The 18,620-nt window shown below is 48.0% G+C and overlaps 1 protein-coding gene across 1 annotated transcript; it reads right to left on the reverse strand.

Moving 5' to 3' along the window:
- Positions 1–307: 307 nt before the first annotated feature.
- LOC140720129 (uncharacterized) lies at positions 308–5,392 on the reverse strand. Its single transcript, XM_073035015.1, has 2 exons — positions 2,171–5,392; positions 308–2,139 (listed from the first exon to the last, which is right to left on the reverse strand). The coding sequence occupies exon 1, from the start codon at positions 5,366–5,368 to the stop codon at positions 3,983–3,985; it is 1,386 nt and encodes a 461-aa protein (XP_072891116.1). The 5' UTR covers positions 5,369–5,392; the 3' UTR covers positions 308–2,139; positions 2,171–3,982.
- Between the last annotated feature and the right edge of the window lie 13,228 nt (positions 5,393–18,620).

The following is an 18,620-nucleotide window of genomic DNA, read 5'->3' on the forward strand; positions in this document are numbered from 1 at the left end:
TCTTCTCCCCTCTTCCCTTCTGAGTCACAGAGACAGAGACCCAGTGGCTGTGACTTTCCCTGGCTGGATCACCCCCACACCCCGCAACAGTATCCAGAACGATACCCCAGTTGTTGAGGGGATGACCACAGGGGTACTCTGTATGGCTGTTTCACCCCTTTCCTTTCCCTGGCTGGATCACCCCCACACCCCGCAATAGTATCCAGAACGATACCCCAGTTGTTGAGGGGATGACCACAGGGGTACTCTGTATGGCTGTTTCCCCCCTTTCCTTTCCCTGGCTGGATCACCCCCACACCCCGCAACGGTATCCAGAATGATACCCCAGTTGTTGAGGGGATGACCACAGGGGTACTCTGTATGGCTGTTTAACCCCTTTCCTTTCCCTGGCTGGATCACCCCCACACCCCGCAACAGTATCCAGAACGATACCCCAGTTGTTGAGGGGATGACCACAGGGGTACTCTGTATGTCTGTATAACCCCTTTCCTTTCCCTGGCTGTCCCGCAGTTTCCTGTGTCCTGCACTTTGGGTGTAACCACCTCTCTAAACATCCCATCTGTCACCCCTGAAGCCTCCAGAATGATCTGGTGTTCATCCGGTCCCAGCCTCTTAATGCAGGTTGTTAGAAGCTGCAGCTGGATCCACTTCTCGAAGGTGTTGTGTTCGGGGGCACTGGAGGTGTCCCTGGTTTCCCACATCCCACAAGAGGAGCTTTCCACTACCCCGTCTGTAATCTCTACTGTTCTCATTGCGCAACTGAAAAGAAGGGGGCAAAAAATCTCTACCTTCAGCTTAATTACACCTTCTGTGACTGAAGGCTCCCATCACTGACAGCTAAAGCCTCAGAATCTCCACTCGGACTCCATTCACTCTGACACTGACCGCTCCACTCGGACTCCATTCACTCTGACACTGACCGCTCCACTCGGACTCCATTCACTCTGACACTGACCGCTCCACTCGGACTCCATTCACTCTGACACTGACCGCTCCACTCGGACTCCATTCACTCTGACACTGACCGCTCCACTCGGACTCCATTCACTCTGACACTGACCGCTCCACTCGGACTCCATTCACTCTGACACTGACCGCTCCACTCGGACTCCATTCACTCTGACACTGACCGCTCCACTCGGACTCCATTCACTCTGACACTGACCGCTCCACTCGGACTCCATTCACTCTGACACGGACCGCTCCACTCGGACTCCATTCACTCTGACACTGACCGCTCCACTCGGACTCCATTCACTCTGACACTGACCGCTCCACTCGCTCCTGCACAACTTTCAGTTCTTGCTGAGCAAACCCAAATGCTGACTGGCCGCTGCTCAAAGGTCCAACGGAAAGAAACTGCTGCAAGGCTCTGCCTTTAATCTTCGACTGAAGACCATATGCCACAGAAACATAGAAACCCTACAGCACAATACAGGCTGTGCCGAACATGCCCTTACCTCAGAAATTACCTAGGGTTACCCATCGCCCTCCATTTGTCTTCCAGCCTTCTATTTCTCTAACGTCAGCAAAGTTTCCTCAAGGGGAAATCTTGCCTGACAAATCTGTTAGCATTCTTGGAAGAAGCAGCAAGCAGGATCGACAAAGGAGAATTGGTTTCCTCAAGTGAAACTCCTGCTGGAAAAGCAACCCGAATGAAGAAATAGATGTTGTATTCTTGGGTTTTCAGAAGGCTTTTGACAAGGTGCAACACACTAGGCTGCTTAATAAACCCACGGTATTACAGTGGAGACTCTAGCATGGATTAAACAGTGGCTGTGGCATAAGGTGGGCGTTGGGAACGGACCCAAATGCAAGACACAGACACTGAAGTACTAGGGAGAGGACTAGGTGTATCAGGAAAGAAGTGGGGAAGAAACGACACTGGTCACGACACAGGCCCTGGACAACACTAGGAGACAGGGCATGGGCTAAGACTAGAGTAGGAAGGTGAGACCTAGATGAGGAACTAAGAACTGGGAACTAGAAACCTGGACAAGGATTCCGAGCCAGAGACTAGACGGGGACCCAGAACCTGGGTCTTGACTTGGGCTCGGACACCGAATCCAGACGAGGACTGGACGTGGCAACGTAACAGGACTGGGAACCTCCTCGGAGCCTCGAACATGGACTGGAAACCTCCTCGGAGACTTTGACCCGGACTGGAAACCTCCTTGGAGACTTTGACCCGGCTGGAAACCTCCTTGGAGACTTTGACCCGGACTGGACTTGACTCGGAGCCTGAGACTTGGACTGGACTTGGACACGGAACAACAAACAACGTAAGTCCACTCGAGTAGCAGCAAACGGTCTTCCTACTGAGCCTTGGACCCAAGCATGGGAACACAGAACATAGAGCCAGGACCCCTCCTTGGAGACAGGATGTAGGGCTGGGGGTTTACATAGAGTCAGGACCCCTCCTTGGGGACAGGACATAGGGCCGGGACTCATACACGGACACTAAACACGGGGACTCAAAGAGACCGTTCCAAGCTCCTAGATAGATAGTTTCTTCTGGTGGCGGGGCAAGGCTGCAGTCTCACTCCAGCGGTTAAACTTGACAGTGATAACAGGGGAGGACGCAGGTGAGGTTGCAGGCAAGGCTTCAGGCGTGGGTTGCTGAAAGAAGGGGAAGGGAAGGGAACAGTCCAGCCTCAGGCCTGTCTTACCCAACGGAGGCAAGGAGAGGATACTGTCAAGACAAACCCCACAGAGGCAAGAACAGGATACTGACAAGATGAACCAGCAACCACACTTGAACCCAGGGCCACTTATATTCCAGCCCCAGTTTGAGAATCAGGTGCCTGTGATTAAGCCCAACTGAAACAATGGACAGCCAGAAGACCCGGAGTCCAGAGTCCACGGACCGGACAGTGACAAGCTGAATGGTAGGAGGCAAAGACTGGGAATAAAGGGAGCCATCTCTGGTTGCCAGTTACTAGTGGTGTTCCTCAGGGCTCTGTGTTCAGACTGGTGATTTGTGTTATATTCCAATAGTTTGGAAGACGGAATTGCTGGCTTTGTTACAAGGTTTGCAGACGATATGAAGACATGAGGAGGGGCAGGTAGTTTTCGGTAGAGAGGGTACAGAAGGACTGAGATAGATTTAGAGAATGGGGAAAAAACAGCAGATGGAATACAGTGCTGGGAAGTGTATGTTCATGCATTTTGGTAGAAGAAATGAAAGTGTTAACTTCTTCGAAATGGACAGAAAATACCAAACAACTGAGGTGCAAAGGGACACGGGGAGTCCATGTTCAGGATTCCCTAACAGCTAATTTGCAGGTTGAGTCTGTGGTGTGGAAGGCAAATGCAACGTCAGCATTCATTTCCAGAGATCTACAATATATAAGCAAGGATGTAATTTGGGAAGTTGGTAATCACTGGTGAGGCCTCACTTGGAGAACAGGTTTGGGCCGCTTATCTTAGAAAGGATGTGCTGAAACTGGAGAAGGTTCAAAGTATGTTCCCAAAAACAGATTCCAGGATTGAATGGATTGTCATATGAAGAGTGTTTAATGGGCCTGAGCCTGTATCAGCAGAGGAATTAGGGCTGATCTCATTGAAACTTATCAAACTGTGGAAGGGCTTGATAGAGTGGATGTGGAAAGGATGTTTCCTGTGGTGGAAGAGTCTACGACCAGGGAACAGAGCATCAGAATAGAGGGGTGTCCTTTCAGAACGGAGATGACAGAGAACGGACAGAGAGTGGTGAATCTGCGGAATTCCGTGCCACAGGCAGCTGTGGAGGCCAATTCTTTAGGTACATTTAGGGCAGAGGTGGATAGAATCTTGATTGATCCGGGAATGAAGGGATACGGGGACAAGACAGGAGATTGGAGCAGAGAGGAAATTTGGATCAGCCACGATAAAATGACAGAACAGACTCGATGGGGTAAACAGCCTCATTCTGGTCTTATATCTTATAGTCTGACGGTCTGTCCCCAGTGTGAACTCACTGATGTAGCTTCAAGTCAGATGACTAAGTGAATCCCTTCTCACAATCTGAGAAAGCGAATGGTTTCTCCCCAGAATGAACTAACTGGTGTCTCTGTAGCTTGGATGACCGAGTGAATCCCTTCCCACATTCAGGGCAGGTGAATGGCCTCTCCCCAGTGTGGATTCGCTGATGTGACAAAAGGTTGGATGACTGAGTGAATCCCTTCCCACATTCAGAACAGGTGAATGGCCTCTCCCCAGTGTGAACCAGCTGGTGTCTCTGCAGGGTGGATGAGTGAGTGAATCCCCTCCCACACACAGAGCAGGTGAACGGCCTCTCCCCAATGTGAACTCGCAGATGTATTTTCAAGTCCGAAGACCCAGCAAACTCCTTCCCACAGTCTGAGCAGGTGAACGGCCTCTCCCCAGTGTGAACTCGCTGATGCACTTTCAAGCCAGATGATCGAGCGAACTCCTTTCCACAGTCTGAGCAGATGAACGGTTTCTCCCCAGTGTGAACTAACTGGTGCCTCAGTAGACGAAATGACAGAGTGAATCTTTTCCCACAGTCTGAGCAAATGAACGGTTTCTCCCCAGTGTGAAAGCACTGATGTGTGTTCAGTTCAGATGACCGAATGAATCGTTTCCCACAGTCCGAGCAGGTGAACGGCCTCTCCCCAGTGTGAACTCGCTGATGTATTTTCATGTCAGATGACAGAGTGAATCTCTTCCCACATTCAGAGCAGCTGAACGGTTTCTCCCCAGTGTGAAATCGTTGATGTACGCTCAGCTGAGCTGCACGAGCGAACTCCTTCCCACAGTCTGAGCAAGTGAACGGTTTCTCCCCAGTGTGAATTCGCTGATGTTCCTTCAGTTGAGATGAACGTGTGAATCCTTTCTCACATACGGAGCAGGCAAACGGTTTCTCCCCGGTGTGAACCAGCCAGTGTGTCTGTAGTTTGGATGACTGAGTGAATCCCTTCCCACATTCAGTGCAGGTGAATGGCCTCTCCCCAGTGTGAACCAGCAAGTGTCTCTGTAGTTTGGATGAGTGCGTGAATCCTTTCCCACATTCAGAGCAGGTGAACGGACTCACCCCAGTGTGAACTCGCTGATGTACCTTCAGGTCAGATGACCGAGTGAATCCCTTCCCACATTCTGAGCAGCTGAACAGTTTCTCCCCAGTGTGAGTTTGCTGATGTTCCTGTAGTTGAGATGACCGAGTGAATGCCTTCCCACATTCTGAGCAGATGAATGGTTTCTCCCCAGTGTGAACCAGCTGGTGTCTCAGTAGGTGAGATGACCGAGTGAATCGCTTCCCACAGTCTGAGCAGGTGAACGGCCTCTCCCCAGTGTGAACTCGCCCGTGTACCTTCAGTTGAGATGACGAAGTGAACTCCTTCCCACAGTCTGAGCAGGTGAACGGCATCTTCTCAGTGTGAACTGGTGACGTTTGTTCAGTTGAGATGACTAAATCAATCCGTTTCGCCATTCAGAGGTGGGGAACAGCCATGGCACCGTGTGAACTTCCTGGTGTCTCTGTAGTGTGGTTGATTGTGTCAGTGCCTTCCCACACTCTGAGAAACGTCTCCTCACTGGTGAATTTTTGGATATATCTTCAGCATCGATGACAGAATGAATTGCTTCCCGCAGTCAGAACAGGCGGAGCATCTCACTGTGGTGTGAACTTGCTGATGTATCTTCAGGCTGGATGACTGAGTAGTTCCTCTCCCTCAAACAGAGCAGGTGAATGGCCTCTCCCCACAGTGAACTCATCGGCGTGTCTGTGGGTAGGCTGTGAGTGAATCCCCTCCCACACTGAGAGAAGGAGAATGATATCTCACTGCGATCAATCATCTGGCAATTCAGACAGTCAGACGTTTGAATCCCTTGTACAATCAATGCAGTTGAAGAACTGATCTCCAGTGAACAAATGCTGGTGTGTTCTCAGCACCCCGGTTCCTGTGGATAACACTGAGTTACAATAGAAAACTTCATTTCAGACACAGATACAATTCCAACTGGAATGAGGTACATCTTTATCTCCAAGGATCAACAACAACGCAAAATACATCAATGGGTGAAGGAGAATATTTCAGGTGGGATTTTAGTCTGTGGTGAAAACACAGCCGGTCCAGCCTGCTCTGACATTTAATTAGATCATGGCAGATCTGGCCATGGACTCATCTCCATTGACCTGCCGTTTCGCCATAACCCTTAATTCCCCTACGATGCAAAAATCTATAAAACGTTGGCTCAAATACATTTACTGAGGTCGCCTCCACTTCTTCATTAGGCAGAGAAATCCACAGACTCACCACTCTCTGGGAAAAACAGTTCCTCCTCATCTCCATCCCACATCCCCCAATCTTGAGGCAATGTCCGCTTGTAATAGCCTCACCTACCAGTGGAAGCAACTTCCCTGCCTCTGGCTTATCTACCCCTTTCATAATTTTACATGTTTCTGTAAGATCTCCTGTCAATGTGAGCTGTGGCATCACAATTTTACCCAGATCAACTCAAGCTGGAGCAACTCAACCAGAGATATACCCCGGGCTACTGTGGGAAGCGAGGTAGGAGATTGCTGAGCCTCTGGCGATGACCTTTGTATTACCACTCAGGAAGGGAGATGTACCAGAGGATTGGAAGACATTGTTCCCTTGTTAAGGGAATGGAGTAGAGGGAACCCAGAAATTATAGACCAGTGAGTGGAGAGTGCCCCAGTGGCCATCTCCCTCAGTAATCATTACCTCGCTTTGGATGTGGTTGAGAGGATGACCTGACAGAGGACGACCATGACAATCGGGTCTCTGGCACTGAGCCTGGTTCCGTGGTGCAGAAGGGAAAGAGGAAGATGAAGAATGCGGTAGTCACAGGATTCAATAGTGAGGGGAACGGACAGGAGGTTCTGCAAGCCTGACAGAGATACACGCGTGGTGTGTTGCCTCCCAGGTGCCAGGGTACGGGATCTCTCAGATCGGGTGCAGAGTATTCTGAAGGGAGAGGGTGACCAGCCAGAAGTGAGGGGAAGGGACAGGAGGCCTGACAGAGATACACGCGTGGTGTGTTGCCTCCCAGGTGCCAGGGTACGGGATCTCTCAGATCGAGTGCAGTGTATTCTGAAGGGAGAGGGTGACCAGCCAGAAGTGAGGGGAAGGGACAGGAGGCCTGACAGAGATACACGCGTGGTGTGTTGCCTCCCAGGTGCCAGGGTACGGGATCTCTCAGATCGAGTGCAGTGTATTCTGAAGGGAGAGGGTGACCAACCAGAAGTCTCGGTACACGTTGGTTTAAATGACACAGGTAGACAAAGGGAGGAGGGCGTGAGGAGAGAATTCAGGGAGTTCAGTAGGAAGCTGAAAGGCAGGACCTCTAGGGTAGTAACCTCGGGATTGCTGCCTGTGCCACGTGCTAGCGAGAGCAAGAATAGCATGATCAGGGGTATTAATGTGTGGCTGAGAGACTGGTGTAGGGGGCAGGGCTTCAGATTCCTGGATCACTGGGGCCTCTTCTGGGGGAGGTACGACCTGTACAAAAAGGACGGGTTACACCTGAACCCGAAGGGGTCCAATATCCTGTCCGGCACATTTAATAGAGCTGTTAGGGAGGGTTTAAACTGATTTGGCGTGGGGATGAGAATCGGAGTGATGGGGCTGAGGAAAAGGGAAACAGAAATAAATCGAAGATAGCGTGCAACAGAGATTGTAGAAAGAATGGTCAGGAGATGAGGCTTAATCAAAGCCAGTGGCATGAGGAACAGGGCAATAGAGATGTGGGGCAATTAAAACAGAAAGCAACAAATCCTGGGCTGAGAGTGTTATTTGAATGTACAGAGCATGAGGATTAAAATGGACGATCTTGAAATTCAGCTGCAGATTGGCAAATTGGACAATCTCTGAAACTTGGATAAAAGGTGGCTGCCGTTGGGAGTTGAATGTCCAAGGATATACGGTGTATCAGAATGATAGGTTACTGGGCAGAGAGGGTGGTGTGGCTCTATGGATAAAAATATTAAATCATTGGAAAGAGATGACATAGGATTGTAAGGTGTAACCGTCTAACCGTATAACAATTACAGCACGGAAACAGGCCATCTCGGCCCGTCTCGTCCATGCGGACGCTTACACTCACCTAGTCCCACCGACCCGCACTCAGCCCATAACCCTCCATTCCTTTCCTGTCCATGTACCTATCCAATTCTACTTTAAATGACAATACCGAACCTGCCTCTACCACTTCTACTGGAAGCTCATTCCACGCAGCTACCATTCTCTGAGTAAAGAAATTTTCTCTTGTGTTACCCTTAAACTTTTGCCTCCTAACTCTCAAATCATGTCCTCTTGTTTGAATCTCCCCTATTCACAATGGAAAAAGCCTATCCACGTAAACTCAATCTATCCCCCTCATTATTTTAAATACCTCTATCAAGTCCCCCTCAACCTTCTACGCTCCAAAGAATAAAGACCTAACTTGTTCAACCTTTCCCTGTAACTTAGGTGCTGAAACCCAGGTAACATTCTAGTAAGTCTTCTCTGTACTCTCTCTATTTTGTTGATATTTCCTATAATTCAGTGACCAGAACTGTACACAATACTCCAAATTCGGCCTTACCTATGCCTTGTACAGTTTTAACATTACATCCCAACTCCTATACTCAATGCTCTGATTTATAAAGGCCAGCATACCAAAAGCTTTCCTCACCACCCTATCCACATGATAGGGTCATGAGTCTCTATGGGTTGAGTTAAATGGCAAGGGTAAAAGGACCCTAATGGCAGTTGTCCAAACAGCAGTCGGGATGTGGATTACAGGAGATAGAAAAGGCCTGCCAGAAAGGCAATGTCATGATAATCATTGGCGATTTTAACATGAAAGTGAATTGGGAGGATCTCGAGAGAAAGAATTTGTAGAATGTCTAAGGGATTGCTTTTTAGAACAGCTGGTTGTTGAGCCCACTAGGGGATCGGCTATGCTGGACTGGGTGATTCCAATATGATCAAATTCACATTGAAATTTGAGAGGGGAAAAAATAAAACCAATGTGTCAGTATTTCAGTGGAATAAAGGAAATTGCAATGGATGAGGGGGAACTGGCTGAAGTGGACTGAAAAGGGACATTTGCAGGAAGGACAGCACAGCAGAAATGGGTGGATTTTCTGCAAATAATGAGGGAAATGCAAGACAGATATATTCCGAATAAGAAGAAACTTTCAAAGGGAAGAAGGACACTACTGTGGCTGACAAGTGAAGTCAGAGCCAAAGTAAAAGCAAAAGAGAGGGCATACGAGGAAGTTCGAGCTAGTGGGAAGATAGAGGATTGGGAAGCTTTTAAAAACTTGCAGAAGAAAACTCAGAAGGTTATTGGGAAGGAAAAGATGAATTATGAGAGGAAGCTGGTGACTAATATCAAAGAAGATACTGAAAGCTTTTTTAAATATATATAAAGGGTAAAAAGAGCCAAGGGTAGATTTAGGACCAATACAAAATATCGCTGGAGTTACTGTAATGAGAGTTGCTGAGAAGTAAGAGGAACTGAATGCGTACCAGACATTCAAGAGTATCAGGGAAGTGAAGTTTGTGCAGTGACAATTACGACTCAGAAGGTGCTCTGCAAGTTTAATGGTCTGAGGGTGGATAAATCTCCAGGACCTGATGCAATGCACCCTCGGGTTCTGAAGAAAATAGCTGAAGAGATAGTGGAGGTATTTACAATGATCTTTCAAGAATCGATAAATTCTGGCATTGTACCAGATGACTGGAAAATAGCAAATGTTACTCCACTATTTAAGAAGGGTCAGAGGCAACAGAAAGGGAACTATAGACCTGTTAGCATGACATCAATGGCTGGCAGTTGATGGAATCGATTGTTAGGGATGAGATTGTGGAGTACCTGGAGGCGTATGACAAGATCGGCCAAAGCCATTATGGTTTCCTGAAAGGAAAGTCCTGCCTGACAAACCTACTGCAATTCTTTGAGGAGATTACAAGCAGGGTAGACAAAGGAGATGCAGTAGACGTGGTGTACTTGGATGTTCAGAAGGCCTTTGACAATGTGCTGCACATGAGGCTGCTTAGCAAGATAAAAGCCCATGATATGACAGGGAAGTTATTAAAGTGGGTGGAGCATTGGCTGGTCAGCAGAAAACAGAGAGTGGGAATAAAGGATCCTATTCTGGCTGGCTTCCTGTTACCAGTGGAGTTCCACAGGGGTCGGAGTTGGGACCACTACTTTTTACGATACATGTCAATGATTTTGACTATGGTATTAAAGGATTTATGGCTACATTTGCCGATAATAAAAAGATAGGTGGAGGAGCGGTTAGTGTTGAGGAAACAGAGAGCCTGCAAAGAGACTTAGATAGTTTAGGGGAATAGCAAAGAAGGGGTAAATGAAATACAATGTTGGAAAGTGTGTGGTCATGCACTTCGGTAGAAGAAATAAATGGGCAGACTATGATTTCGATGGGGAGAGAATTCAAAATGCAGAGATGCAAAGAGACTTTGGAGTCCTTGTGCTAGATACACTAAAGGTGAACCTCCAGGTTGAGCCGGTTGTGAATAAGGCGAATTTCTCGAGGTATAGAATATAAGAGCAGTGATGTGATGTTGTGGCTTTATAAGGCACTCGGGAGACCACACGGAGTATTGTGTACAGGATTGGGCTCCTTATTTTGGAAAGGATATATTGACATTGGTGATGGCTCAGAGAAGATTCACGAGAATGATTCCAGGTATGAAATGGTTACTGCGATGAAATCTTAAGTTTTATTCATTATGGACTGTGCCTTTAAGAATCATGACTGTAAGAGAGAAAGAGACGTACAGCACAAGTAGAGGGAGGAGAGAGGGGGAAGGAGGAGTAGAGAGGGGGAGGGAGGGGGAGAGAGAGAGGGAGCGAGAGAGGGAGGGGGAGAGGGAGAAGGGGGGAGAGAGAGAGAGGGAGAAACAACGAGAACGCTACATGATGGACAGCTGCTGTTCAGCACACCGGCATTTAAACAAGCGTCACTGTCTCTTTCGTGGGACACGCAGATGCACAAAGGCTGGTGGCGGAATTGCCACTGAACTTTTCAGTGCCCACAAGGGTGGGGCTGAGGATCGATTGAGAGGAATCGACCCATGACTATTAGTGTGTTTGAGGGCAACCCTGTGGCATCTACCGGTGTGTCTCACCCTTGCTTGGGTTGGTAGATTTTCACTTGAAGATGGCGCTCTTAAGCTGGTCATGTTTGGCTAACTTGGAAGATTTGGAGGACATCGAGGAGGATTGACAACATCTGTTTACTTGGATTACACATCTCTCTCTCTCTCTCTCACTTCAATCCCGTGGACCGAATTGAATTTCCTTACCACACCATCGTAAGACTGTATCATTTACCACCTAAGCTTGAAGAAGTTTGGGGATTTATACATTTACACCTATATATGCATAACAGCATTAACTCTTGATTTACCTGGTTTGAGTTACTAAATGACGTGGTTACTAATAAAACACTGTTAAGTTAACAGCAAAACCAGACTCCAGGCGTTCCATTGCTGCTGAGACTTTTGTGTTCGTAACAGTTACCGCATGAGGAACGTCCGGCAGCTCTTGAGCTGTATTCCCTGGAGTTCAGGAGAATGATGGAGTTCTCACAGAAACATTCTGAACATTGAAAGGCCTGAACAGATTAGACATGGAAAAGTTATTTCCCATGGTAGGGGAGTCTAGGACAAGAGGGCACGACTTCAGGATTGAAGGACGACCTTTCGGAACTGAGATGCGCAGAAATTACTTTAGTCTGAGGGTTGTAAATCTGTGGAATTTGTTGCCACGAGCGGCTGTGGAGGCCAAGTCATTGGGTGTATTTAAGGCAGAGATAGATAGTTTCTTGATTAGCCAGGGCATCGAAGGGTATTGGGTGAAAGCAGGGGAATGCGGATGACTGGAAGAATTGGATCAGCCCATGATTGAGTGACGGTGCAGTCTCGATGGGCCAAATGGCCTACTTCTGCTCCTGTATGTTATGGAGTCTTGCTTCAGTGGTGGGCAAGTGGTTGGAGAAGATCCTGGGAGGCAGGACTTGAGACAATTGGAGAGACATAATCTGATCAGGGATAGTCAGCATGGCTTTGTTAAGGGCAGGTCATGCCTTACGAACCAGATTGAATTCTTTGAAGATGCAACAAAGCACAGTGATGAAGGTAGAGCATTGGATGTCGTGGGCATGGTTTTCAGTAAGACTTTTGATAAGGTTCCTCAAGCAAAGCTCATTGAGAAATTAATGAGGCAAGGATCCAAGGTGACCTTGCTTTGTGGATCCAGAATTGGTTTGCCCACAGAAGACAAAGGGTGGATGTAGATGCTGTATGAAGCACGGTGACCAGTGCTGTTCAGCAGGGATCTTTGCTGGGACCCCTCCTCTTTGTAATTTTTACAAATGACCTCGATGAGGAAGTAGTGTTTAAGATGATGAGAGGCATGATCATGTGGATAGTCAGAGGTTTTTTCCCAGGTCGGAAATGGTTGCCACAAGAGGACACAGGTTTCATGTGCTGGGGCGTAGGTACAGAGGAGATGTCAGGGGTAAGTCTTTTACTCAGAGAGTGGTGAGTGTGTGGAATGGGCTGCTGGCAACGGTGGTTGAGGCAGATATGATAGTGTCTTTTCAGAGACTTTTGGATAGGTACATGGAGCTTAGTAAAATAGAGGGCTAAGTGGGCCGAAGGGCCTGTTTTGTGCTGTAGGTTTCCTATGTTTCTAGAAGGATGGGTTTGTAAGTTTGTCGATGACACAAATGTTCGGATTGTTGTGGATAGTTGGAGGTTACAGCCGGACATCAATAGGATGCAGAACTGGGCTGAGGAGTGACAGATGGAGTTCAACCCAGTGGTTCCTTTCAGTCGGTCACATTTGAAGACAGAATACAACATTAATGTTAGGACTCTTGGCAGAGTGGTGATCAGTGAGATCTTGGGGTCTGTGTCAATCGTGCACACAAAGCTGTTGGGCAGGTTGACAGTGTTGTTAAGAAGGCCTTCATCAACAATGGGACCGAGTTCAAATGCCTTGAGGTAACTTTACAGATATAAGGGCTTAGTTAGACCTCACTTTTGGTACTGTGTTCAGTTCTGGTCCCCTCAATACAGGAAGGATGTGGATACTATAGACAGAGGGCAGAGGAGATTCACAGATATAAGGCCTTAGTTAGACCTCACTTTTGGTACTGTGTTCAGTTCTGGTCCCTCAATACAGGAAGGACTTGGATACTATAGACAGAGGGCAGAGGAGATTTACAGATATAAGGACTTAGTTAGACCTCAGTTTTGGTACTGTGTTCAGTTCTGGTCATCTCAATACAGGAAGGACGTGGATACTATAGACAGAGGGCAGAGGAGATTTACAGATATAAGGCCTTAGTTAGACCTCACTTTTGGTACTGTGTTCAGTTCTGGTCCCCTCAATACAGGAAGGACGTGGATACTATAGACAGAGGGCAGAGGAGATTTACAAGGATGTTGTATGGATTGGAGAGCATGCCTCATAAGAATAGGTTGAGTGAACTTCGGAGCGAAGGAAGATGAGAGGTGACCTGATAGAGGTGAATAAGATGATGAGGGGCATTGATCGTGAGGATAGCAAGAGGCTTTTTCCCAAGAGTGAAATGGCTAACATGAGGGGGTATAGTTTTAAGGTGCTTGGAAGTAGGTACAAGGGTGATGTCAGAGGTATGTTTTTCACACAGAGAGGTGGATACAATAGAACCTTTTCAGAGACTTTTAGATAGGTACATGGAGCTTAGAAAATAGAGGGCTATGTGGTAGGGAAATTATAGGCAGCTTTTCAAATAGGTTACACATTCGGTGCAACAATGTGGGCCGAAGGGCCTGTAATTACACTGTGGATTTCTGTCTCTATATGAACTCCTCATCTTCTAACAAGGCAAGGATCAGTTATCCTGGCTGACCATCAAATTCTCTGACTGTATTCCTGTCTGTATGAGGATGTTTCTGCGTTCAATCAACCTATGACTTGGCTCAATTTGTCTCTGTCCTTTGGGATTATTTCAAGTTCTGGCCATGCTCCACAACACTACAAAGAGCAATTGTCACAACATATAGAATCCCGGAGATTTTCTAATTACTCGGATCCCCACCCCAGCTGATTGACAGTGATGAATCCATTAATGTCAATGCCAGCAATCTTGAATGGGAGGGCAGCAGTTATTCTCATTGGAGTGTGGCAGTTTTGTGATGTGAAAGCCACAAGTCACTTGTCCTGGAGGACAAAGGAGTTACTTACCCAGCGGGAACTAAATCTGACGGAAGGATTTTTTTTGCCATATAGCACTAATTGACAATTTAATTGATTGGAAGGTAGACTTTTCATCCAAAATTAACGAGGTAATTTATTTTTGTTCCGAATTACTAATCCTTGCATGTATACAGCTGGACCTCGGCAGTGTTTGAGAGAGAGATTCGCTCACATTTCCTCCGACTGTACTGGGACAACGCTGGCAGAGTCGCGCATGGCTGCCTCTTTACCCAAAAGGCCGCACGAGCGAGAAAGCTGTCTATCAGCCACCGAACAATCTAGCGATGCGCATGCGCCGCAGAGATGGCGGCGGCTCCAGTGCTCCCCGGGGCCCGGATATGGATCGTGGGGCTGAGAAAGAGGGAACCGACCGGGGCTGTCCTGGGGTGCAGGACCAGTGCGGCAGGAGCTCACAGTAATAACCCTTCAATCGCGTTTCAGACACCGGAGAGTAAATCCCTCCCGGAGACCCTGCTACCTGCAGCCAGTCCCTGTGAGCCGCTCGTCTACTGAGCGCATGCGCGATAGTTCGGACCGCCTCAGACCTCTGCACATGCGCATTTGAGCAAACAAGAGAAATCTGCAGATGCGGAAATCCAAAGCAACACACGGGAAATGCTGGAGGAAAATCCGAGGGGCCGGCAGCAACTATGGAGAGGAGAGAACAGTCGGCGTTTCAAACCGAGACCCTTCTTCAGGACTGGGAGGGAAGGGAGGGAGTACGAATCCGGGGGAAGGTGAGGTGATAGGGTAAACAGGGAGACGGGGAGGAGTTAAGAACTGAGAGGTTGATTGGTGAGAGTGATAAAGGGGTGGAGAATTATTATTATTAAATACTATTAATCCCGAGTGGGGAATTCTTTCTTTACAGCAGCGACATTTAAAAACATACTTAGCACTGTGCAGACTTTACTAAAAATAAAGATTAACAATCTACACAATAATTATATATTAAATAATAACGCAGAGACTTTTGAACTATGATGTGTGTTCTCCTGTTGAAGCGAATGAACGGTTGTATTCTGATTGCATTTGGTAGGAAAGAGTTTCTGTAACAATCCTTGTGACAGCCGAGCTGAGTGAGTCCGTTCGAAATGGGAGGGGGGCTCCGCTGCCTACTCAGTCGGTCACGGAGAGGATGTGACAGACTGACAATAACGGATAACAGTTTGTTGAGCGACCTCCTCTCCATCACTGAATGAAAAGACTCCCGGTTGTTGCCAAGGATGGATCCAGCCTTTCTGATGAGTTTATTTTGCATCACCAGCACCGACGCTGCCCCCCACCCCCCCAACATGAAGCAGCAAAGAAGACTGCAGTCTCTACAACAGACTGGAAAAAGACCTGCAACATCCCGCCTCACACATTCACGGATCTCGGCTTCCTTAGAAAATAGAGTCCGCGCATCCCCTTCCTGTGAACAGCCTTGGTGTTGGTTTATCAGTCACGTCTACTGCCGAGGTGAACCCCGAGTATTTGTACTCCTCCACCACCGCGACGTCTTCTCCCAGAAGGTATACAGGACTCGTCACTGTCCTCTTCCTCCTAAAATCAATCAACATCTCCCCGGTTTTGGCCGCATTCAGGAGCAGGTGATTCCTCCCTCACCATTCCAAAAACCTGCCCACCAGTCCTCTGGTTTTCGGTACAGTTGCACCAACAAGAATAGAGTAGAAATATAGCAAAATAAAACCAGAAGTAATGAAATAATACTAAGTAAGTTATGCCAAGTGGAAATAAGTCCAGGACCAGCCTATTGGATCAGGGTGTCTGACACTCCGAGGGAGGAGTTGTAAAGTTTGATGGCTACAGGCAGGAATGACTTCTTATGCATCTCGGTGAAATGAGTCTCTGGCTGAATGTGCTCCTGTGCCTAACCAGTACATTATGGAGTGGATGGGAGTCATTGTCCAAGATGGCATGCAACTTGGACAGCATCCTCTTTTCGGACACCACCGTCAGAGAGTCCAGTTCCACCCCCACAACATCACTGGCCTTACGAATGAGTTTGTTGATTCTGTTGGTGTCTGCTGCCCTCAGCCTGCTGCCCCAGCACACAACAGCAAACATAATAGCACTGGCCACTACAGACTCGTAGAACATCCTCAGCATCGTCCAACAGATGTTAAAGGACCTCAGTCTCCTCAGGAAATAGAGACGGCTCTGACCCTTCTTGTAGACAGCCTCAGTGTTCTTTGACCAGTCCAGTTTATTGTCAATTCGTATCCCCAGGTACTTATAATCCTCCACCATGTCCACACTGACCCTTTTGATGGAAACAAGGGTCACTGGTGCCTTGGCCCTCCTCAGGTCCACCACCAGTTCCTTAGTCTTTTTCACATTAAGCTGCAGATGATTCTGCTTGCACCATGTGACAAAGTTTCCCACCGTAGCCTTGTACTCAGCCTGATCTCCCTTGCTGATGCATCCAACTATAGCAGAGTCATCAGAAAACTTCTGAAGATGACAAGACTCTGTGCAGTAGTTGAAGTCCGAGGTGTAGATGGTGAAGAGAAAGGGAGACAGGACAGTCCCCTGTGGAGCCCCAGCACTGCTGACCACTCTGTCTAACACACAGTGTTGCAAGTCAGGTAATCAATAATCCATGACACCAGGAAAGCATCCACCTGCATCACTGTCAGCTTCTCACCCAGCAGAGCAGGGCGGATGGTGTTGAACGCAATGGAGAAGTCAAAAACATGTCCCTCACAGTGCTCGCCGGCTTGTCCAGGTGGGCGTAGACACGGCAGCAGGTAGACGATGGCATCCTCAACTCCTAGTCGGGGCTGTTAGGCGTACTGGAGGGTGTCTAAGTGTGGCCTAACCATAGGCCGGAGCTGCTCTAGAACAAGTGTCTCCAGGGTCTTCATGATGTGGGAGGTCAATGCCAATCTCAATGTAGTCATTGGAGCCACTGGGGCGCGGCGTCTTCGGTACAGGGAAGATGCAGGATGGCTTCCACAGCATAGGAACCGTCTGGAGACTCAGGCTCAGGTTGAAGACATGGTGAAGTACCCCACATAGCTGGGGGGCACAGGCTTTGAGCACCCTGGGGCTGACACCATCCGGGCTTGCACCCTTGCTTGGGGGTGGAGAGGTTTCAGATGTCTTCTCACCTGCTCAGCTGTGAAGCCCACCGTGGTGGTTTCAGCTGAGGGAGGTGTGTAGTCCTGAGAGCAGGGCGGTGGCTGTGAGGAGGGGTAGGAGGGGAGAGTGGAGTATGTGTTGGTTGGGGCCGACAACAGATGAATCATGTGGGGTTGGGCAGGGGCCACAGTGTCAAATCTGTTGAAGAACAGGTTAAGTTCCTTGGCCCTGTCCACACTGCCTTCAGCTCCTCTATTGCTAGTTTGCTGGAACCCAGTGATGGTGCTCATCCCACTCCAGACCTCTTTCATGTTGTTCTGCTGGAGTTTCCACTCAAGCTTCCTCCTATACCTGTCTTTAGCCTCCCTGATCTTGGCTTTCAGGTCCCTCTGTATTGTCCTCAACTCCTCCCTATTTCCATCTCTAAATGCCCTCTTTTTAGCGTTCAGGATGTCCTTAATGTCTTTTGTTACCCATGGCTTGTTATTTGAATAACGAAGGACAGGTCTCGCCAGAACATTGCAGTCCACACAGAAGCTGATGCAACCAGTCTTCTCCATGTGGTTCACAGAGGGCCTGACAGCTTGTCGCCTCAAAACAATCCTATAAACGTATGTAACCATATAACAAGTACAGCACAGAAGCAGGCCATCTCGGCCCTTCTAGTCCGTGCCGATGCTTACACTCACCTAGTCCCAGTGGTCTGCACTCTGCCAATAACCCTCCATTCCTTTCCTGTCCATAGACCTATTCAATTTTACTTTAAATGACAATACCGAACCTGCCTTTACCACTTCTACTGGAAGCTCATTCCACACAGCTACCACTCTCTGAGTAAAGAAATTCCCCCTCGTTTTACCCTTAAACTTTTGCCCCTTAACTCTTAAATCGTGACCCCTTGTTTGAATCTCCCCAACTCTCAATGGAAAAAGCCTATCCACGTTAGCTCGATCTATCCCTCTCATTATTTTAAATACTTCTATCAAGTCCCCGAACAACCTTCTACGCTCCAAAGAATAAAGACCTAACTTGTTCAGACCTTCCCTGTAACTAAGGTGCTGAAACCCAGGTAACGTTCTAGTAAATCTTCTCTGTACTCTCTCTATTTTGTTGACATCTCCCCTATAATTCGGTGGCCAGAACTTTACACAATACTCCAAATTCGGCCTTACCAATGCCTTGTACAATTTTAACATTACATCCCAACTCCTATACTCAATGCTCTGATTTATAAAGGCCAGCATACCAAAAGCTTTCTTCACCACCCTATCCAGATGAATTTCCACCTTCAGGGAACTATG

Source organism: Hemitrygon akajei, unplaced genomic scaffold (genome assembly GCF_048418815.1).
Source record: "Hemitrygon akajei unplaced genomic scaffold, sHemAka1.3 Scf000037, whole genome shotgun sequence".
Lineage (NCBI taxonomy): Eukaryota > Metazoa > Chordata > Chondrichthyes > Myliobatiformes > Dasyatidae > Hemitrygon > Hemitrygon akajei.